Source organism: Acanthaster planci, linkage group LG03 (genome assembly GCF_054643075.1).
Source record: "Acanthaster planci isolate LZ-2023a linkage group LG03, COTS_SCS, whole genome shotgun sequence".
In the NCBI taxonomy this organism is placed as follows: Eukaryota; Metazoa; Echinodermata; class Asteroidea; order Valvatida; family Acanthasteridae; genus Acanthaster; species Acanthaster planci.
The window spans coordinates 7,605,038-7,629,064 of NC_141779.1; the positions used below are offsets into that span (position 1 = coordinate 7,605,038).

General features: G+C 38.4%; 1 protein-coding gene across 1 annotated transcript; it reads right to left on the minus strand.

The window, feature by feature from the left end:
- Window positions 1-850: 850 nt before the first annotated feature.
- Window positions 851-23,604, minus strand: LOC110989775 (transaldolase-like). The gene is made up of 9 exons (XM_022254397.2): window positions 23,409-23,604; window positions 9,235-9,358; window positions 8,496-8,603; window positions 6,787-6,918; window positions 5,847-5,907; window positions 5,072-5,186; window positions 4,254-4,383; window positions 4,088-4,155; window positions 851-3,764 (listed from the first exon to the last, which is right to left on the minus strand). The coding sequence occupies exons 1-9, from the start codon at window positions 23,497-23,499 to the stop codon at window positions 3,604-3,606; spliced, it is 990 nt and encodes a 329-aa protein (XP_022110089.1). The 5' UTR covers window positions 23,500-23,604; the 3' UTR covers window positions 851-3,603.
- Window positions 23,605-24,027: the final 423 nt, after the last annotated feature.

Here is a 24,027-nt window from a genome sequence, read left to right on the forward strand (position 1 = left end):
GGCAATAAATATGTCGATCTGAAATCCCAATCACGTACTTGTAACCTCTTTTTTTAAATGCACATTCATTTATTTGGAGGATGCAAAACAAAGTTGAATGATTGTTATTACGAATATGAAACCAGATTTTAAGTCGTTTTCAAAATCTATGCTACATGTAAATTGAAATTTATTTCACAAATTCAATTGAGCGTTTTCTGAAATTGGCCGGGAAAACCTATAGTTGAAAAATTTATGAGCCTCTCTACCTAAGGCACCAAGCATCCCAAACCAAGGCTTCTGCACTGCGTTTATTCTCATGCATGAGAGTTAGCGCATGAGAATATGCACTAGGCATCAATAGGGGAAATAGCATAGGAACAGTTAGCTGTGATGAATGCTTGAATCTCGTAAGGTGACCCCGCACTGCATAATTTACAACTTTTCTGGACTGTTTGTGTGAAATTATGGAGAGAGTCATCCCAATCCAAACTTCATTGAAAGACTGCTGAAAGGGGGCAAACATTCCACAGGAGGGAATTAATTTCCACATTGTGAATGGAGGTGGGATGAGCCATGGAACAACCCCTTGTTTATAAAAGATTCCAAGAATTATTATTGGAAAGGGGTTGAAATGCAGCTCTTTTTACAAAATACTGAACAAAATGCTGATATCCTACACCCTCAGTTTCACAACATGCCCCAACCAAGAATGAGCATTTTTTCTCCTGGCATCCCATCTAATCCATTTTTTTTCTTAACAGAATATATACTGTACAACTGAAAGATTGGATTTAAGACACTTGATTGCCTGAAACAGCAGTTACAGTAAATACATCTATGATACAGATCATACAATAATACAAGGATATGTTCGTAACAGGTCTTTCTTTATTCAAACATCCATCACCAAAAATATAAATTGCATATGTATATTATATTAAGCAGTACTACACTAACGTGTACAATAATGCATCAAAATATCACCCTCATCTATTCACTCTCTCTGTGAACTAGACACATTTAAAACTTAAAAAAGGAAATGTTCAACAATAAATTCTGACATTGTCCAAAAAAGAACCACAGACCATATATATAAAATAATGAAATATATATATGTATTTTTTGCCTTTGAGATAGATTCTGCCAGGATCGAAACGTCAGGCTCTTCTTGTTTTGTGAAAAATAAAGAATTACCAAAGAACACCCAAACCTAGCTTCAACAAGCAGATAAAAGGAGTTTTCCATAACGGACCTTTGTTTTACCAGTTTCTGGTGTGGTTGTGTTACAAAATTCAATTCATCTACCAGTGGTGTAAAACACTGACTTCTATAGTCACTAATTTCATGACTTTCCTATGCTTAATGGTGGCTTCTTTAGTAGAGAAATAGGAAAATGTGAAACTAAACAATTATTTCTCTCTTCCAAACTTCATGTTCTAATGAAATCAATGTTTCAAAATTTGTAATCAGGAAATGACAAGGGCATTCATTTCTTATTTATCACAACTGAACTGAATGAGGAATTAAATCATAAACTCTACACAATCAACTTTTTCCTTACATTAATTTTTATCTCAACCATTAACCACAGTTCCAATAGTGGTGAACAAAGTAACACACAATTAAGGGCAGTTAATTACCTGATAACACACATCCATGTACATAGGTATCACAAATTCTTCACAAAATATCCTGCGCATTTTAAATACACGATGTACTATTGTTTCTCCAAAAGAAATCCGCCTTACACAAATGACCAAAAAATTACATCACTACTTGAAATAATTAAATGTGTCAGGTTTCTTTGGGTCACGGTATTTCCTGGAAAGAAGCAATATAGCTCATCTGTATGGTTTTACCAAGTCAAGGAATGTCATGATAACTAATCAATCAACTAACTACCACTATAAAAGATTCCATGAAAATATCTTACATGTGTGAATTCTGCTGTGTTACTGTTACCTGCTCATCTAGGCCCAATTTCATGGAGCTGTTTAACCATTTCATGGCAGTACTTGGCAGTACTTGTGGTTGTGTGTGAGCACGCATTGAGATTTCTATTGTTACACATACTATTATCATGCCCTGTCATCTTTATTTTGTTTTATATTCTCCTTTTTTTCTTGTAAATTTTTTCCCCACAAGTGGCCATTCCCCCCCTCCCACAACACCCATGCATGTACATGTATGCATCTCAACAGTTAACCAACTCCCGTGCACTAAATGAAAAGCAGAAATTACTTATATCTCTGAGTGATGTGACAACAGACTTATATGCACAAGTTTTCCTCCATTCATGAATACTCCCCTAACCTCAAGACAGATGGATCCACGAGTGTGTCACGGGACATCTGACTTCAGGAAACCCATCCCTGGACCTCTCTTCTCTTAGCAACCATCAAAGCACAAGATACAAAGACATTTAAATGGAAGGGCCAGTCACACTGACATGCATTGATTTGCTTGCTAACTGGTACATACATGTACATTTACATGCTTGTAGTATGTATGTGTATTGCCGAAACCTGAATGACTACCAAAATGCATGTAAATTTACAAGAATGTTTACAACATGCTCATAAGCAAAGCATAACATCACTAATAGTTACCAGATTATGCCATAAATGTAAAATGTAGGCTACCCATGAACGATGCGGACTGTGCCATGTGTTGGCAATGGTTCCATTGTATGACTTTTCTTCAACATATGAGTTCTTATTAGACTTGAAACAAGTCCACTTTTGCATTGACCACATCACACATCCTGGTGGTGTTCATACTGAACTGAAATTGTACTCCATTTCTCATGTTTGAACTAGTACATGTAGCTCTGGGTCTTACATCAACCCATTGCATTACCAACTTTCTATTAGCCTATTGTGTCTGCATAAAATACTCATTCTATCCTGGAGCAATATTCAGTTTTAATCTGTCAACTCTTGAACTTCTTAAAAATAAATCATTCCAATTTATCTTAAGAATAATTCTTGGAATTGTTTCTTCCTTATTTTTGAAGTTTCTTTTTTTTATTACCAAGGAGATTGATGCTAAAAATTTGTGCATGTACAAGTAATTAGGTAACTGTGACATAATCATAAGTCCTAAACATGTTTAAAGCAACGTTGTCAGGTTGTAATGTTTGGTAAAACTGTACAGAAATTTCGGAAACCAAGGGGGGATGTTTGGATGTTCAGTACAGTGGCATTCGATATGGCACCATTCCACTTTATATTAAAGAACTGAATCTATTTAAGCAATGAATCACTGTCGTGTTACAATTAATCTAGTATTTTGATACTGAAAAAAATACATGTACATGTAGTATACAATGCATAGCATAAGCACCAGACAAAAACAGTTGACCTACTTCTGGGATCTATTTCATTCTATTTATTGTACCATAAGAAAATTCTCAATCAAGTTACAAGTACATGTGAAATCTGTCATTCAACATTAAGTGTAAACACCAGTTATGACGGACAAAGATGCAGGGTTTTTATACACCAAAATGATGTATTTGTACTTTCAGTCACTGAATTGTATTGCTGAAGATTTGCTTGAAACTACATGAGACTTGAAGATCGCTGAAGTTTCTGTAACTGGCCTGGTCATTTGTTCTGACTAATTAAGTTTTTCCTTCAGCATATTCTCAAGCTTAATGGCATCGGCTGCAAAGTTGCGGATGCCATCAGAGAGTTTCTCTACAGCCATCCGATCTTCATTGTGAAGCCAGCGGAACTGCTGCTCACTGAGGGTCAGCTTTTCTATAGCTGAGTCTTGGGCTGGTAATGAGAAAATTTATTGCAATGGTTCACTTTCGGTAGCAATGCTGATAAAATAATGGTTTATGCTAACTTAACAAATTAGCACACACAATTGACCAGTGAAAATGTAGAAACTGGAAGAGCAACAGAGCAGTGACACACAAATGTTAGAAATCAAACTGGCCAGAATCAGTGAAGTTATGAGGCTTGCAGTTGGAAAATCCAGGATAGGGCATCACTTGACAATCATCACAATGTGCTTCAACTGATGTAGGAAAAATGCCAAAAAATCACAGAGACAATTCCCAGTGAACAGTTTTGATAAGTGGTGGATTTCCTACCTGATTCAACCGACAGCTTGCGAGTCAAGGGAGCATTGGTTGATTTTAGCTCTTCCAGCAATTTAGGACTGCAGGGAAGAAAAACAATAGCACAGTCTTATCAGTCACTACACATCCGACTAGGGTGGGATGGGTGTGATACTAGTAAGTGTGAATCCTCTCTCACCTGATAGTGATGTAATCCACACCTGCAAGCTCTGTGATTTCACCAATATTGCGGAAGGAGGCTCCCATCACCACTGTCTTGTATCCAAACTTCTTATAGTAGTTGTAGATCTTCTTCACACTCAACACACCTGGACAACATTGGGTTACCTTTAATGTGTAAACCTTCATTCCCTCAAAACTACACAGGCCGCAACAATTTTCTTTTTTTTTTTAGCTTGCCCGATCGGGCAGGCCATGCTATAAATTTGCTTGCCCAAGTTGGATCAACACTTGCCCAAGACTTCTTGGAATCCACAATTATTATGGTGATTTAACTTAGGCCTACTGCATGCAGGCCAAAAAAATAGTTGTGCTTGTAACAGTTGTGATTACTTGCCTCACAAAAATAGGGTCAGTAGGTCAAAACATTTTTTGTCAATTTTTGTTTGCTGATTGAATGGCACGAATGGGGACGACAGCTTCCAAAATTATCTCAAAAAGTAATTAAATACCTGTCTTAATCCATGCAAAATTTCTACAGTTGACAAGCCACAAGAATTATGGACAATTCATACAGTGCTACTCATCACAACAACAAACTGACCAACAATGTTGATAAATGTGCATGATGCATCCAAACCCAGCGAGCGACAAACCTTGTGCTGCAGCGGGATATTTGTTGAAACATATTCACTTCAAGTTCAAGCAAAACAACCTCAAATTAAACAATCTCAAACCATTTTTAGGGTGACAAATTACAATGCTGATTAAGAATTTTAAGACTAAAGTCAATACATTCAAAGCCTGGAGATAAAACTCATCGAGCTGTTCACCTACCAGGATCCTCGGCAGGTTCGTAACTAGCCTTGCCTGTACTGGCTTTGTACCAGTCCAAGATACGACCCACAAATGGAGATATAAGGGTCACACCTGCCTCTGCACATGCCACAGCCTGCAACAAAACATAACAGCAAAGAAACTGCATTTACAACAGTTCCTTCTGTCTAGCTTGAGAGTTGACCATCCAGTCTGATTTGTAAATCCAACATTGTTTGCTCGGTGAACACAAGGCTGTTTGAAAACTATGTTGATTAACGAACAAACAAGAAATCCTCGTTTTGGTAATTCATCAACAAGAATCATTAAAAGAAGAATTTGAAATCCAGTTTTATGTATTGCTTGCTGAGGTATCCCACAACATTATTCATGATGCACCAAGACCATTCTTAAAATTACAATGTCACACAAGCAAGAAATGTAAACTTGTGCCATCTAGGCTTCTCCCATAATCTACTCACTCTTGTGATGTTCTTATCTGCTCCGTTTCATTTTGAATCATCTTTTGCCATGTTACCGGTATGTGATTAAAAACCTCCATAGACAGGATGGAGGTTTGACCTGAAGAAAACTGTTTTGACATATTATTTCTTGACCTTCAACTTTTATGGTCACTGTTGTTTGTGAAACCATAGAAGAATGGTGAAAAATGATGAAGTGTTATTAAAAATGACGAATAATGAAAATAGAAAAACTAGCTTCACGTTTTTCCAAAACGTGTGGATGCACATCTATGACTGCCATTTTCATGGCCTTCATAATTAAGAAATCTTACCTGAGCAAAGGAGAAGAGGAGGGTAAGGTTACAATGGATGCCACACTCTGTCTCCAGAATCCTGAGGTTGTCCATGGAGGAAGAAAAACAAAATTAATGTTTCCACAGCAACCAATGCATTAAACTGCTACCTCTACCATTTTCAAATTCACTACTATGCAGCAATCTAAATCTTGAAAACAGAAGTTTGGCAGAAGTTGACTGCATACATTTACATACATGTACGTGTAGACTTTATCCAATTTTGAGGCAATTTTGATGACAGGATTCCAGTTTTATTATCTACAAACTGATGATTTGGATAGTACCAGACTATTACAGCTTGGCATGCATTCCAAGCCTCCCTTTTCATATTTTTTCAAAATCTGGTTTGAAACACGAAAACACTTGCATAATTAATCATCAATTTGAAATTTGTTTGTCAGAGCAATCAATAGACGGTAGTTTTTCATGAAATTTCATTTAATTTCTTTCACTTTTTTACTAAAGCTCCAACAATGAGGAGTTAACCGTGTTTACAACTGCAATATAGCTAACCCTATGAATAAAGTCTATTGATAATTAAAGAATGTTTACGAGTGCAACGGTTCACAATAATTGTTTATTAGAAAGAAAGTGCCAGGTGCCGGTGCGGCACAACTCATTATCTATTTTTCATTGTTTGCGTGCATTCTGTGTGCATTCATTCTGTTCGTGTGCATTCTGGGCGCTATCAATGCCACATTAAAGCCTAACATCCACACTGATCAGTTTGGTTTACTTCAGTTTGAAAGTGCCATGTTGGATGTGTGCATGTGTGGACAAGACTCTGAAACTCTTGTCAGCTCGAGATCCAGAATACTCAATTCTTTCATCTATTCCATTGAGGTACTTGTACATGTACGTGTAGGAGCTGTTGAGATTTTACTATATTTCACCATTCAAGGTGCATCTGTATTACCTTGCAGCTTGAATGCCCTCCCATGTTGAGCTGAGCTTGATGAGAACTCGCTCCTTGCTGATACCCTGATCCTCATATAATGCTATCAGCTTCTTGGCCTTAGAAACCTGACGCTCAACATCATATGACAGACTGAAACAAAGTATTGGAGAGCAAAGGTTAGTAATTATGTCTCCAACAGACCACCTTTCAGTTATACCATTGACATCAAATGGTGAGAAATGAAACAAGTCTGGCTACCATCCCAGCAGGCCTTTGCCTCAATGTAATCCTGACATTTTTCTGTGAGCATGTGGACTGGTAGTGTTCATCCAATAGCACATCAGCTGTCTGTTTGCACAGGATGGTTATAAGTGACAATGAAGAAATGTTCAGTTTAAGGGGTGGGAGGAAAATACCCTTACAGGTACTGTAGGGATCAAAACCCTAATCCATACATGTATGTAGACCCAACTGGGATTGGACCCCTGGTTCACAGAGTTGGAAGGCCAGGAAAGAACAACTGCACCAACCTGACTATAGGCACCACAATTATGTACAATATAGTTTGATTTTGTTTGTGACTAAGGTGTAGTGGCGAACTAAAGGCATACATTTGTACTGTAGAAGTGCTCTCACTCATTCATGTGATCACATACATTCAACTTCTACTTTCATTTCTGAGGTTTGCAATTTGTTATATTTTGACTAACTACGAATAAATACCAGCTAACTACAGTGTACATGTAATTTAAATAATTAGGTGCGAAACACATGTACACCTCAACACCAGACTTTGGGCCAAATCAAAAGATGTCATAGTACTGGTTCCAGGAGACCACAAGGCTTCCCCAAGATTGGCCATTACTGCAGTAAGTACATGTAAGTGTTTGATTAACAACTGTAGTAACAGTGAAGCTTATTTTCACATAAACAGTTATTCTTTATCAAAAGGATAATGGTCAATACCAGGCAAGGGGTTGACAAATCCTATTGCCTGACGCCTGGGACAACAAAACTGAGGTGTCAACAACACTGAGGTGTCAAGCTCCTGCTTCTTATCAGCAGTGAAGTCTGACAGGCTACCAATGCTCTCAAAACCCAGGTGCAAACAAAGTGTATGATAAACTCATTTTCATGACCATTATGGGCTGTTTTTACCAAAACTTCTTGCTTATTTGTTCGTCATTTAAAAGTGAAAGTCCATAGTCAGCTGATATAGTAACTATTGCCTTTTCTTGAAATGCTAAGGTACATGTACACATGTATAATGCTATGCACATCACATTTTCTTAGCTGCCACCTGTCTGTGCAGTCAAATTTTTGAAAACACATCCAGTTTTTCCATCAAGACAAAGCATGACTAAAGGAAAGACATGCTACAATTGTGACAAAGTGAATATCCAAATCCAACACAAAGTGTGTAAGTTGGAATGCTTTAGATATTAATGAGAAATGGAAACAGAATGTTAAAGGCCAAAGTAAAAAGCCTACAGTACATACATGAACATGCCAGTGCTTGTACAAGATATGCTGTTCAAATACATCCGGTGCATACATGTATATGTAACTCAGTGTGGACAAACAATACATGTAAATCAACTATATCAAAACTATACAAACAGCTGGATTTACTAGAATTTACAATACATGAGAATGTTCACAGCATTATTTCCAGAGGGTCAAATGATTATATAAAAGTCAGACCTCATTATCGCAAACACACTCACCGAGCATCTACCTCTGTAGACACCCTCCCTGGAACAATCTTCAGGATTTCCACTCCAAAATTGACAAAGAGTTTGTCCATGGTTGATGTGACCTGCTCCTTGAGAACACTTAAAAAAAATCATGTCACTTTTTGTCAGTATGTACTTAAGAAATGATAAAGCATTGGTGGTACATCTACATCTTTATATCTCAAACGAATCAATCTCCGTCTTGAAATTCATGAAGTAAGAAATTCCTGAGTAAAATATTTAGGTGGCAATTACATGTAGGAAAACCTGTTTAAATTCTCTGCGTATTATAAAAGACTAACTTAAGCATTCTCAAGTAGATACACTTTCAGCTCTGTATACACAAATTTATGCCGTTTTAAACAACTTCATTGTTACTCGTTAAAACTGAAGAATACACAGAACAGCAAAATTGCAAAACAAATGACAACAAAACATATTCCATGCTTCCACCTGCGAAACAGTGCATGACATTAAAATCACTTACGTTGCTGAAAATGGGTAAAATAATACAACACTCGTGTATCACTGTTGACAGAACAAGGAAAAGGTTTTTGGAACCATTTTATGTCAACCGGGCAAAGAGTACACCACTTTCCACACTATCAAAGTGACAATTAGCTGAAGATTAGATGCTGACGCCACTGTTACGATTCTTGACCAGGTTTTTGCAGAAACAGTTATTCTTATTTCTCTCTCTGCTTTTCTGGAGATCCTTTGAGCACATTACCTGCCATTTTTCTTGCCATAGTTGATTGCATCTTCTATCAGATGGTTATATTTGTCAATCTTAGCAGCAGCCAAGAGGAGGGATGGATTTGTGGTGGCATCTGTTGGCCTGTACTGGTTGATTACTGGAAAACAAATGATAAACAAATGATAACATTTACTACCCATCCTGAGACCATTTCACACTGGTGTCATGTCAACCTACCGGTACATGTTTATGTTGATGCCAACCTTCCTTGACTAAGACTCAATTTCAGCTTCAACACTAATCAGAATGAAGCACTATTCTACAGTGGCATTAAGACTGCCTTTGAGATTTTAAATTTGCATACTTTAAATCGGTCCTAACCACAGGTGTTGAAGTGAAGTTTAAAAAATGAATTCAATGGTCAGATATACATGCATTTGTTTACTTTGGAAACTGGATGGCTGAAATAGAGCAAGGGACTCGGAGTATTTTTAAGGCAAAGGTTAAATGTACTCCCCCTAAAAGATCCAGGAAGGGGGCGGAATCCCCCCTCAACATTTTTTCACGATATACCCACAGTGCATTGTTTTAAGGGCTTGAGCCTTTGAGATTTTGAGAGTAACTCTTTGTAGTTAAAAATTGTTCAGAGACGGATCAGCCAAAAATATGGATACATTTTCCACTGCGGTGCCCCAGGCAAGCTGGCTGGCACACATGTACATTGTAGCAAAATCATATGTCTGATTGACTTCAAATTTCACACTTGTAATAATAAGGAGTGTCTTTACATGCCTGCTGAGTTTCCAAAAAATCAAGAAAGGCACAGCCGAGTTTTAGGGGGCAGGGTTAAGGGATGGGGTGAGAGACTGATTGGGTTCAGGGGAAGAGTGGCCCGCCAACACCACCAGGACACTCGATGCTTGAATGATACATGTGTGCTTGTAGCATATCACGTGATCAATTCGTGACCAATAAAAGTTCAGTATCTATAACACAAAAGTGTTTAAATAGTGCCCCAGGTGTCAAACAATGTCCAGTAGCCCGCTTGTCGCCCCCCCGGGAGCTCATCCTCTACACTGACATAAAAAACTGGTGAGAACACTGCTCCCCTCCTGAAAATGACAGCCCCTAACTAAGCATTCCCCTGCAAAAGGTATCACAGTTCTACCATTGTGTCTGAAACAGGTGTCGGGTGACAAGCAAGTTGACTACATGTATGTACTGTATATGAGCAAAACTGAAAGTTGAGCACTACAGCAAAACTCAGAATGGCTCAGAATATCATTTCCTTTGATGGTTCTCTTAAACTCCAGGAAATCCTACAAGGCCAGGGTGCATACCACAAGGAAGTTCAGCCTGCATATCCTGTTTACCTGTGCAATGTACTGGTAAATGTACATGTTCAGTATGTAGAAAATAAACTGAAAAACACTACCACATGTATTGTGGCTAAAAAGTTCTGTACTGCAGGTGACACTATCAAAGAGTTTGAGCTCTTTATGTTTGGAAAAGAGATCAGTTGCATATTGTGTAAGCTGTACAATTCATAAAAATGTACGTATTTTAATATGTTTGTGAGAAAATAACTGTACACCATGTACATAGATAATCTGCAAACAGCCACATGCATGTACAGCACAGTAGCAGCACTCAGCCGCTAACTCACTTCCTTGTACCTGTACATGTATACAATTTCTATGTGTATTTGCATGCCAAACAAGAGAAAACAACAGAAGACATTTAGCATGCTGGACATTTTGTTACATGCAGGTACTTGTCATACGGCTGAGTCAAGTCACCTCTTGTTATTGCACAGGTTCCTCCATTCTTTTCCAGTTGGACAATACATGTAGTCCTTCATGACTTTTGAATACAGTATGACATACAGGTGTACAATGTACATGTGCCACATGTGCCCTGATCTTGAGATGTTATTATCATTTATTCAGCATTCTCCACAAGGACACAGCACAATACATGTAAGATACACAAGGCCAGCAGCAAATGCCAGGAGATAAAAAAGATAAACTTATGACTGTGGCCCAAGGGCCTCCGTTTCCGATAATACTGACCTTAAACAACACATAAAAATATATATAAATTTAATTGTAAATGTTAAAAAAGGTTTGATCCTTCCAGTAAATAAATCAGTAAATAAACAAATAAATCATAAATAAGAAGTAGCAGAATAAAATGAATAAAGTAAAACCACCAAGACTAAATAAATTAGATAAAAATGAAACAGGATAAAATAATTATTTATAGGCTAAGATCAGCCTAAAAAAAATGGGGAGTTAGTGAGAATTAATAAAAGATTAGGTAAAATTAAAAATAGGTTATAAAAAGGCAATAAAGCTACACAGATTTTTGGAATCAATCGATATTACATAATTCGGTCTTGGGTGAGTTGATCCATCGTTTCAGAGGTAGCTCAACCACCCCAGTTCTAAGACTCTCTGGGAGTTCTTCCCAGTAACGGGGAGAGACGTTCACTGGTGAGATGTGGAGTTTTGGGTCCGAGCCCCGATGTGTTTGAACTTGACCTCGTCAATTTTCTGTCCACTGACCATAACATCACAGACAACTACTTTGCTATTAATTACACCATAAAGCGTTTGACAATAAATGATATCAAAAGAAATTTCCTCCTACACGTGAGAGTGCACAAATTGAGGATTTTCAGTCCATCATTGTAAACTCATTTCCACTATCCTTTTTCTTAGGATCATACCAGTGGCCGTACGTTGGATCTTTTCAATCTTCTCACAAAGGTGATTACTATAGAGGTGCCAAATGGGAAGCCCATACTCTAGATCTGGCAAAACAAAAGACTTATACAGGGACAGAAAAGCATCTTGAAATATGTCCCTGGCAACACTAGGTATAAAACCCAGTAATTTAATAGCTTTCGTGGTAACATAATGGACATGATCATCCCAGGTTATGTTGTCATTTAGAACAACACCAAGGTATTTCATCTTATGAACAACTTCAAGCTGAGAATGATTCAATATATACTGGGGGTTGAGAGCATTTTTGGACTAAGTAACTTGCATAACCTTTGTTTTACTTGTACTAAGTCGCACGCGGTTACTCACACACCATTTAGAAATTCTGTCAATGTCATCTTTGAGAATTGCTTCATCTGTCTGGGAATGTATTAGTCAACATAACAAAGTACATGTATCATCAGCAAATAACACAGTGGGTGATTCGGTACAATTAGAGAGATCCTTGATGAACAAATTGAAGAGTAGAGGGCCTTGCATGCTACTTTGAGGCACACCTGAGCAGACAGGGAGCCATGGAGAGTACGAGCCTCTGTACAAGACTCGCTGAGATCTGCCAGAAATAAAGGATCATAACCACAGCCATAGATTACCAGTAATGTTGAAGTGGCAAAAAATCTTTTTAAGTAAGGTGTCATGTGGCATCTCATCAAAAGCCTTGGCAAAATCCAGAAAGACTGCATCAATTTGACAAGTCTGAGGATTGTCAAGAATATGCAAACAGTTGTTTGTGACATTTAAGAGCTGGGTTACACAAGAACAATTCTTAATAGACCCATGCTGGTCATGTGATAGCAGAATGTTATCATCTAAATGAACTCTGATATTTTCAGCAATGATAGATTCCATGACCTTGCAAAATATCGAAGTCAGAGCAATGGGCCGATAGTTAAAAATGGTGCTGACATCGCCAGATTTGAAAACAGGTGTGATGTTGGATTTTTTTCACATACTAGGCAATTCCCCACAGCAGAGTGACATGTTGAAGAAATTGCAAAGAATAGGTGAAACAACATTGATGCACGACTTCAAGAGTCTTAGTGTGATGCCATCAGGACTCGGCGATTTGTCATCAGACATGTTGCCAACAATTCGCTCTATATCACCAATATTGAACTTGATTTCATGCAAGGTAGGAATTGGGAGGGAACAGAGAGGAGGGCTGTTGGGCAAGTTTGTTTTAGGGGAACAAAAATGGAATCAAAGTGTGGGCAATTAAATCAGAATTATGAATGGTAGCACCTTGATGGCTGATGACGGAAGGAAGTTCATCTTTTCCTTGACTGCGCACAAAGGCAAAGCGTTTCTTGTCAAATTTATCACTGAACAGTTCATTGATATACCTTAAATACGAAATGTTCACTGCTTCTTTAACCTTATTACAGGCCGTCTTATACAGAGTCCATTTGTCCACCGAGCCAACATGTTTAGCAGTACACAAAAAGCAGTGCGCTTTTTTAGGATGATGTGTATACTGTTTAGTGTACTGTACCCACCAAACTTGCAATTAAACAATAAGGCAGGAGGGTCCCCAACAACTCAACCATTATTATTCAAACATTTATAAATACAAGATGTGTTTACTGAATAATCATATGGGAACTGAGTACTTCTCACGGGGCTACCAGTCAGCATGCAACCCCTCTGTTAAGGAGCATTTTTGGCAATTCCATTCTGACGAGTACATGAGAGTTTGCGAGAAAAGCGAAAATACAGTAGTGTCTCTTCTACCCGCCAGGAAATCTGTTGCTTCATTCGTGGGTCGAAATGGCTTGGCGAGTGGATAGTTCACGTTTTTCACTATCAATAAAGTTATGTTTCGGCGATGATCGACAATTTCCCAACGATTTATTTGGACGCAAACTTGCTTAGTGTTTTTCACGAAAATCGCAGGCCTCCTCTGTTTCAAGTGCAACTGACTGTATTTGCAATAACTGGATAAAATTGAGTCTTACAATTCTTCATGAAAAGGATCAACCTTCGTTTAATACCAACATTTTTGCTGCCGGGCCAATCAAAATTTAAAAGTTTTAGGCACTACTCACTCAGCGATCTCGGCAGTGTTTACATTTTTGTAAGACGAATGGTAAGACTGGTTCCCCAGTAAATGACCAACGTTCACTAGATTTCCTTCGACACAAAGTCTGGGTTCCAGATTTCGGTCACACACATTTACGCGTATCTCTGATGTCATTTGATTGGCCAGTATTAGAGAGAATATGTCAATCAACCAATCACAGATAGTTTTTCTCGAAACACATACGGCAGTTTTCTCGGTTAATCTCACGAAGTCTTAACCTGCGATAATGAAAAATTATGGGTGCACTTGACTGTTTCGCGACAACTTGAAAAGTAAAAACTTATTGTTTGGGTGGATATATAACTCATCTATCTTTCTGCTGTCAAGAAAATTCTGCCGGCCCAGATTTGGATCCACTAATAACCAGGTTTTATTTGGTACCCTCATTATTACACACGAATGCCTACATTTTACGGCTAATATCCTTCAAAAGAGACTGTTTTACGTAGGACATGAGACTGATATCTTAACTGTTCATTTATGTAAAGATATTCCATTATTAAAGGTAACAAAAGGTGGTATACAATTTTGAAAAGGCCACTACATAGCTCATTACATATGCATGACTCAGCCAGCCGTGCATATGTAGCAAATGGGTGCTGCGCCCTGACTGGCTACTGGTTACAGGCCGTATTCATCTCTTTTTTATTTCTAATTATTGTCTTATTATGCTAGTATGCATACGAATATATATGCTTATGTAATGTCTCTGTGAATGTAGTATTTGTATGTGTACCAATATAAGTAACTATGTTATGTACATATGTAAGTAGGGGTCCCTACTCGGCACACATTGCCTTTTTTTAGGGACTTCCCCTGCACCCTTGGGTGGAAAAATTTTGTTTTGTTTGTTTGGCCTGCCATACCTTGGACATACCAGGCATTCTTGTTGTTCTCTTTCTTTGTTCTGCGTTACTGGCTTTTCATTATAAATTGTTTCTCTAAGCCAATGCATACCCTTGAGGTCCTAACACCTACTGAGTGTGGTCGATTCGTTGACTGTTTTCCCTGATCCATTATTTTTTCACGTCAAAAATTTTTCTCAGATATAGCCTTATCGGCAATGTCTATTTCGGATGATACCACTAATTTAGCCGATCCGTCAGTCAATTTAATATTTGATAAGTTTAAAGACTATTTCGATACCAAGTTTGGTTCTCTTGCCAAGTCTGGAGACGACTCCTCAGCACTCAAAGAGCTGAAGAATAAACTGGAGGCCAAAGATCTCGTCAAGCCTTTCAACATGGCTCACTTTGAGTTTTGCGGTCAATTAGAGGTTGTCTTTGGCAATATCAAGTCCGCTCTGTCCTTGAAGAACGTTGAGGCTGCCGTCAATCTGCTACAGGAAGCTACAGGAGCCGAAAATCTAACCCTAACCCATCTGGATAAGCATTAGACCACTCGGCTACAAAATGCAAGAAATTGGATTTTTTTATGCATGGGTAAGTGGTGGTGTCACCGTGTGTACATGTAGCTCCGAGATTGGTAATGTTGACGGCACCGTGATTTCCTGAAATCTGTGCTGGGTGAAGATGCGGCCATGCGGCAATGCAGGCGTCCAAATATATCTCCCGCCCACATTGCTGGCAACAAACAAAAGTAAAGGGTAAAAAAAAGTAAAAGGGCAGCAGAACTTGTTAACCCGTAACCGTTATTGCTCTTGTTTTCATGTCAGGGTGGGAAGCCTAAGGGGATGGCAGGGTTCTTGGATACAGTGTAGATTATTCAGCTGGTAACTTGAAAGTCTAAAAGTCAATAAAAGGGATGTGCACACATTTTCAAGTGTTAGGAAAATTTTTCAATTAATTTGATGATCATTTATGTGCAACTCATGCCCTGTTCATAGAGTATAACAATTCCTGGTGTTAGGTTTTGACTGCTTATTCGACATTTGCTTGGGTGTCAACTTTTTTCCACAATAAAGCAAAAGAATGCATTTTAGAGGTTGAACAGATTGTGTTTTGACAAATTCGCCTTTGGGCCCTTATCAATTTTTGACAATGGCCTCCGTGCCCTTTTAAGTGGCCTTGATGCCCCTGGAAATTTTGACTTCTCCCAAGGCCAAAATGGCCTAGGCCCCTAAAAAACGAATTTCGAACCCTGCATGGGGGTGTACATAACATGTACAAGCATGTACACTGTACATGCTTGTTTTTTATTGCTGGTGTTACTGGAGGGTTAAAGTTGGATACATTATATATGCTGAAAACCTTATTTAAGCATCAACTAATATCTTCCAAACGGTTCAAGGTATAAACATAAAAACCTGGAACAAACATACATTTATGTACCAGTACATTGTACCTTGATGCTGAGAAGTGCATAATTTTGTTGTTTTGCTTGGAAAAAATAATTATATGCAGTGTTCACAGTTACTAAGTAATACAATACATGAATCGGGGTATTTCCTTTTTTCAAGCTTCTGTAGTGTTAAGTACCGGTACCTGTACTATCACTCAGGCCAGCTGTGTTTGCACAATAACGTGTCAAGCTTTCCATCTTAGTTGTCTGTCACCATGAATAGCTTGAAATCCCAACATGTGTCATGATATGACCTTTTTTACACTTAAGCTCTGAAGGCACTCTTTTTTTGCAAGTTTACTCCAGCTCATGACTTGTATGAAGACTAGTCGATATCATGCCATTGTAGCCATTTTTCTCACCTCGAGAATCGAGCTTGAAGACTTAATGAAAACTTTAATGGCTATACTTTCCACTTAAGCTGTTTTCATTCGGATTCTATGGTCATGATTTCTGTTCCGTGATGTGATCGTGTTAGTTGTTTATAGATATTTTATGTCGCTTTTCTTACCAGGAGTGCTTACCTGTATGGTTAAACTAATGTTGCGGTGCAATTGTTGTAGGTCTGTCAGGACTCCTAAAGATTTGTACAAGTGTCAGTTTCCTTAGAGATGCTCAGATTAATTTTAATATTGTTCCGAAGCCTAAGCAATTCATGTTTATCATTTCTCATTGTTATTTTATTAGGCAAAGGCAGGCATTTAAGACAAGGTTTTAACACCCTTTCTTGTCCTTGCGGACTAGCTAAGTAGTGTCATTCTACGCTCGGGTGGCCCGTGGAATGACATACTTTGTGGGTTTCTTTATTATCCACATGAAAATTTTTGGAATCTAAAAGTCCCCAGATGGCCGGAAACAGCACTTTCTGGGTGTTTTCAGCTGTGTATACACAGCCTGGAATTAGGGATCTCATGTCTGAAATTTCTGAAATTTAATAAAAAATTTGAAAATTTGTAATTTTGGTCAACTAGGATGAGGTGAGAATTTTAGACGGGCAATTGAATTAGAAAAAAAAGAGTAGAAATAAATATTGATTTTATTCGGTAAATCCTTAAATATTGAATTAATTTCTATCTCTATGATGCCCATAATTTTTCATTGCTATTCAAATCATTTTTCATTTTTTTTTGTGTGTTGAAAATAAAGCGAAACATGCAAAATCTTGGCGGAATATTTTCCTTATTTTCTTTGTACGAAAGTTCGTACAGTATGCATATGGGATAACAACATTCATAAATGTGTGCAGGGATTTTTTGAACAGTCATTTTAAAGTCTACATGAACATAATTCAGATTGGCCATTTGCTTTTCTGACACATCTGGCCATGTGTCACGTGTATACTGAGCGCGTGTATCTTGCCATATGGAACTCGTTTACGGAAAAGGCAAAATCATGCTGTTACTTTTGAATAAAAAATTGCTGAGTTAATATTTTCACCGTGGGATAAACAACAATTAACGAATGCGGTGCGATCGTTGGTTTAAAAAACGATCGCAGTGATCGTTTTATGCAACATCGAGCAGAAAATACATGCACCGAATGTTGCTAACCGTGGTCGGTGCGGCGAAAACAGTCACGGTCGATAGTCAGTTTTGCAAGTACATGTAAAATTGTTTTTCTGCCAGATTGTTAAGTGTTTAAACGAAGTGTGAATGGGGTCATTTGCAATTTTGTCTTTCTGAAAGTTAAGCCAAATTTTCTTTTCAAGTTGTGGAACTGGGTAAAATGCGGAACTGGACAAACAACGCTGTACATCATGGAGAGGGGGTTTTCCGATCTTCGCGCACTGAGAGCATTGCATATGCAAGCCTATGTGTGGCCTTCCAACCAATGGAAAGATTCATTACGTACTATGTACACGTGCATTACGCGTAACAAAGCCTCCTATTGGTTCATGTTAATATTTGGTCCAGATATGTTGCATATGCACGTACGTGGGTGCGCAGACGATATGCATGGCAGTGCAAAGTGAAATTTACGAAGAAATTTTACGGTTTCTTCACGATCTTTATATCTTCACGATCGATCCCTCGACCAAGATGCTATTTTATTTGGGTTCTTATCGGGAATACGTGCCGGTCGGAAAAGTTGATTTGGCAGATTGTGGTGGTCGGCAATTCTGCGTGCCGGTCGGGCCCGACTGGCGCCGACCGGCAGCGGCAGATCCCTGGACTAGAGTTTCTTAGATGTGTTTTAATGGTTCATAGTAATTCGATAATGTGCATGTGACTCAGGAAGATTGTGTACTTCTTAAGCAAAGATATTGTTTCATTTCTAGAAAGAGTAAGCAGTGCTTGGATTTTTCAGTCCCAGTCCAGAGTGCAGTAGGATCCATAGTGTTTTTTCCCATTTATTGTTTTCAAGTTCACATGAATGTGTAGTTATTTTGCAACAGTGGAATTTGGATTTGAACGTACCGCTATTCTGCTAGATTTTAGTTTTCTAGTTCAACTTATTTGTTTTGTTCCTAAATGTTTTGTTGTTAAATGTTATTTCAGCAACATGTGGAGTTTCCATTGCCGATTCATAACAACATGGATGACCTTACTACATGTATGACTACAATACTACTTGGTAATGAATTCAAGATGCATGCACAGGTACTGTACAATTTGCTGCATCATACCCACATGTACATGTATATTACTATACAGGTACACTGTAAAAGACCAACTGACCCTGAAAGTACAAACAGCTACTGTAGTCTCCTTGCCCTGTACATCACATGGGCCTATTTGCATATGCATTAAGTGGATAAAAAAGCTTTGAACTGGCATAGTACTGGTACATGTACCTTTGAAAAGCTGCTTACATGTACTGTTGAAAGCGCTATAAAAAATATACACAGACACTACACTACAGAGAATCCCTCAAATTCAGGCAGCATGGGAATTCAAATGAAAATATAATACAATAATCTTCAACACTGAGGAAGTTCACTGCATAGGAAAAATAAACAAAACAGCAAAATGCTGAGTTGTTAACAGTTCAAAGTGTGTTATTACAGGGAAGCAAGCATGCACACATTTGTTCAGTGCATAAATTTGTCAATATGAATAAGCTACATGACAAGCAGCCTTGGTAATATCCAGTGGCACCTTGAGGAAGAATATGTCTCCAAAACCTGGAAATGTTACCCATGACTATTCACAAGTTTCAGCCTGAAAGGTTTGGCAAGCACTCTTTTATAAACTGGTGCTAAGATTTTTTTGACAAATTTTAGAGGATCGAAAAACTTCCATAACTATTTTCTATGGTCTCAAGAACAACTAAGGATCTTCAAGTCAGAGGGAAGAATATAAAAAAAAGTTTTTTTTTTTTTTAAAACAAAAAAGCGGTATCCCTTACCAGTAGCACAAGCAGCCAAGACCTGAGACTTTACCATCAGTTGGATAGCGGAGCAAAAAAAACAATTTTTTTAACACTTTATCAGTAAATTGTTGGTTGGCAGATTTGAAATTGATTTTCATTTTCTTATTGTTCAAAATGCTGGCCCCGTTTCAAGTCTGTTAAAAAGTGACACCTCGCACCTTGAAAAGCATATCATTCAATCGTGCACAATCTCAAATGTACACATTTGTGTACATCATTCATCATTCCATGAGAGATAATTTATAAGCAAAAGCATACATGTACATTACTGCAGTGCCATACGATGGAGGGTGAGGTGTTTTCCCGTGGCTAATTCCTTGAGTTTGGAAAGGTACATGTACATGTACATCATACAGCAAGAAAATGTACACCACTTATGTTCTAAGAGTGAAAAATTGTAATTAATGAAGTTGTAGAAGATGGTGAAAGGAGCCTTAAGGCAAATGCGAATGCTCAATGGGATGCTCATACTGTGCAAAACAGTTAAGGCAAACTGCAAACTACATGTACATGTATAACAAAAGTTTTTAAGAGCACTAAAAAAGGGAGAAACATTTGAAATACGCCATTGGAAGATTTGTCTGAGGGAAAGAGTCTAACACTACAATACATGTATGCCTACATGTACTGTCTGAATTCCATCTCGTAATCACACTTTACAATGACCATTCATTCATTCTGGTTTATTTTTGTTAAAGATCAGTCACATTGCTTTTATGCAACAAGGTTATTAAACTGGGAATTGGTCATTATATTGACCAGTGTTATAGGTCTCGAGACTGTCTCAAGACCTTTTTTGTGGTCTTGATCTCGCCCTGTCAAAGTCTCGGTCTTGGGAGGGCCGCTCTCGGTCTTGAAAGCACCGGTCTCGGTCTTGGATGCCATAGTCTCTGGTCTCCCCCTCGAGACCAGTCGAGACTATAACAAAATGCGCATCTAGCTACCAAGCAGTTGCAAAAGGCAAAATTACCTACGCTCGAGTCAAATCTTCAACCAGATATAAATACTACACAGTAATGTTCAAATTTTTTTGCAATGAACAATGAAATCGATGCTGGCATGAAGACTAGTCAATGCAGCATGATGCAACCTTGTCATAAGTTGTTACTTTATTTCCAATCCAGAGTAGCCATGCTGCTTGACACCATGGAGATGAGGTTGTGAGTAGCGGAATTCGCACACTAGACTGGTTCCCGTTCCCTACATAGTCTCCTGCCGAATGTAGGGCCGAACGGGAACTAGTCTGTGTGTGTGCGCACGCTATGAATTGTGTGCATGTGTGAAAGTGCTTTCATTCCGTCTTGTATGTGTTACGTGTTGTTTTAGTAGTTTCGTTACGGTATATCTTTTTTGGATATTTGTTTTTCAGTATTTTGCTTACAAAAAACAGTTTTAGGACATTTGTTTTAATGTTCACATCATATCATTTGGGACACTCGGGTTTAAAATGACCAGATCAGGGTAAAAGTAGAGCAGCATCACTGATAAAAGAAATGAGACATTCTTTAACAAATATTTGACCTATTTGTGCGTGTGTGTTTATGCTGATGTTCTCATTTTATTTCTTTTATACTTAATTGTACTGGCATATGTTTGTCCCGTCCCTATTTACCTTTTTGGTAAAAACTAAACATTGATTTATGGTTGGCCTTGGTCTCGGATATCATGGTCTGGGTCTCGACCTACAAAAGTCTTGGGATCGAAGTCCTGGTCTTGGTCTTGAAGGAGTAGGTCTCGGTCTCGGTTATCAAGGTCTCGGATACAACACTGATATTGACTAATGTGGCAGCTTCTCTTCACATTTATTTCAAAAAAATCATTTTGAGGGTTCAGTTCCACTGCAAGAATGCTCTAAGGAAAAAAAGATCAATGGGGGTGGCAAACAAATCTAGCAATTTAATGATGACATAATATGGCTCTGATTCCCCCAGAGTTTCTTGACCTTGTGGCTGTAATAGGCTGTCTATTCCCTTGCCAGTTATTCTTAGCAAATGACTGCAGGCATCTGCCTTAATATTGTTGGAATCTTACTCAGGTCCAAATTGGGATGATTCCACTGTGTCATAGGGTCCAGTGTTCACATAACCTTGAGTTGCCTCATCAACATTGTTTGTGTGAAAGCAATTCTAAGTCTGCTCTCATTGTCCCACCTCTTTTAATGCAAGCTTTAGCACACACACCAATCACATTTGCCCCGAAATAATGAAACAAATGCTGGCTTTTACTGGATGCTCTGGACAACCTTTGTTTTGATTTTGCCTGAGTTGAAGAACTTCAACTTGTGCCTTTGAAGTCAGTGGCAATCTTCAATAGTTTTTACATAATAGATTGTCTTAAATACTATAAATTAAATTAAAAAAAAACCTGAAACTGTGAATTACCAACGTGACTGATCTTTGAAATTAGAAATACGTAACCAAATGTAAAGTCCAGGGACTTAAACAATAAAAGACAATAAAAGGTGTACAATAAAAGAGACAAAAATAAGAATAAAATTTACAGCAACACTTAAGCTACAACACATAAATAGACCACAAAGAAGTAAAATGCAGATAAAACATTTGGAATATTGAAGTTTAATTTTCACCACGAAGAAAAACAAAATACAGTGTGTACATGTACATGTACTCACAACAAGCACCTACCTAGAATAAAGAACAAAACATGGAACATAAATTTTGATGTGTGAGTTCATTATTGAGAGTGGTGTTGTAGCTAGGAATTTTTTAGTGCCAGCTGTTTTTGACAATTTTCAAAAATAAAACAGCCCATTCTCTCTCTCAATGCTAAAAACTTGCAATGATAAAATTTGTGCTGGCCGGCAAGCTTCATTTTCATCCCCATCACCAAAACAGCAAATAGTATCACAAGAGGGTGCACTTCAGTTAGACAAAAGATGGCGCTGTACCGAACATTTCGCAAGGACTCCGCTGTGTTCATAGTGGCCTTCCACTGTAGTTGCGCACGCACACTGCACAAACTGCCATGACTGTACTGGAGAACAGCTGAAAACTGTCCACAACAATGGCAAGAATTAACTTAAGTTTATTTGCCCATTTTTGTTTTTTGGTGATGTGTTTAATTTTTAACCCACCAACTGTGGAGACAAGCATGATACAAATTACACGGAAGCATAGGAATTACAGAAGCAAACATGATGAAATTGGCTACTTTGACATGTTTGAAAAGGTAGAAGTGTTGAAAATTTTTGTTACAAAATTGTTCAACCCTTTTTAGACCCTCTATATCCTGGACTCCCTTTGTAATGTGTCAAGGTCAGCACGGTCAGCATGGTCAGGAAGTCCACCTGGCATGCCTGGGCCAACTTAAGGCCTAGGCCCTAGGCAGTGAACACACATGTAGATGATGGTTTATTAACTTAGGCAAGATTGAACAGAGCTAGCCCCCCACCCTTACAACAGCTATTTTCCTTAACAATTCCAAATAACGTCAGGCCTACTTTTCATTTTTTTTATAGTAAATTTAACACTAAACAAAATTCTTCCCATCATCTTGCACCCTCCGCACATTTGTTGACATAGCAGAGCTGTGCAACTGAAAGCTTTTCTCATCTAAACCATAGAGCAAGGAACAGATTATGAACTAACATGACTAGGCCTAATCATAAAGACGGTCATTGAAGAGGCACGACACTCTATACTTACGTTCAAAATCACCAGTGTCTGCCACGACAGTGGAGAAATTTTTAAGCTGTTCCAGTAGAGAAGCCATTTTTTGCCGCTTCGGGGAGGACATTATGCGAAAGCCGGAAATTTGCTGCTTTTATAAGAAGAGATGATGTCACGGAAATTTGCACATGTGCATTGATGCGCAACCCAAGGACGGCCAAGAGAGGACATCTAATATAGTCTGGTTAGCAATCTGTACATAACATCATTGATATGGTGGCGGAGACTAGACATTTCCAAAAATAGCACGCACGCATGCGCAGAAATGGCATTGATGGAAAGAAGTGAAGGATGCAGTGTCCCAATTCAAGGAAAATTCTCCGCCAGGCGGAGGCGCACAAAAAGTACCCCCCCTCCGAGATTGTTTCGAAAAGAGGGGTCTGTTTGGGCCAGGAAATGGTGAGATTGTGTTAGTATGGCCCAGGATCATCTCTGTAGATTCAGGGGCACCCATCTGGGGGCAAAGCAGACAAAAATGGGATTGAAAATTAGTCAGAAGAGCCTCAGGAAGGTGAGGGATGTCATTTGAAAATGGCTGCTAGGAGGGGTTGGCAACATTCACTTTTTGGGGGGGGTGAGTTTGTTTTGGGCGGAT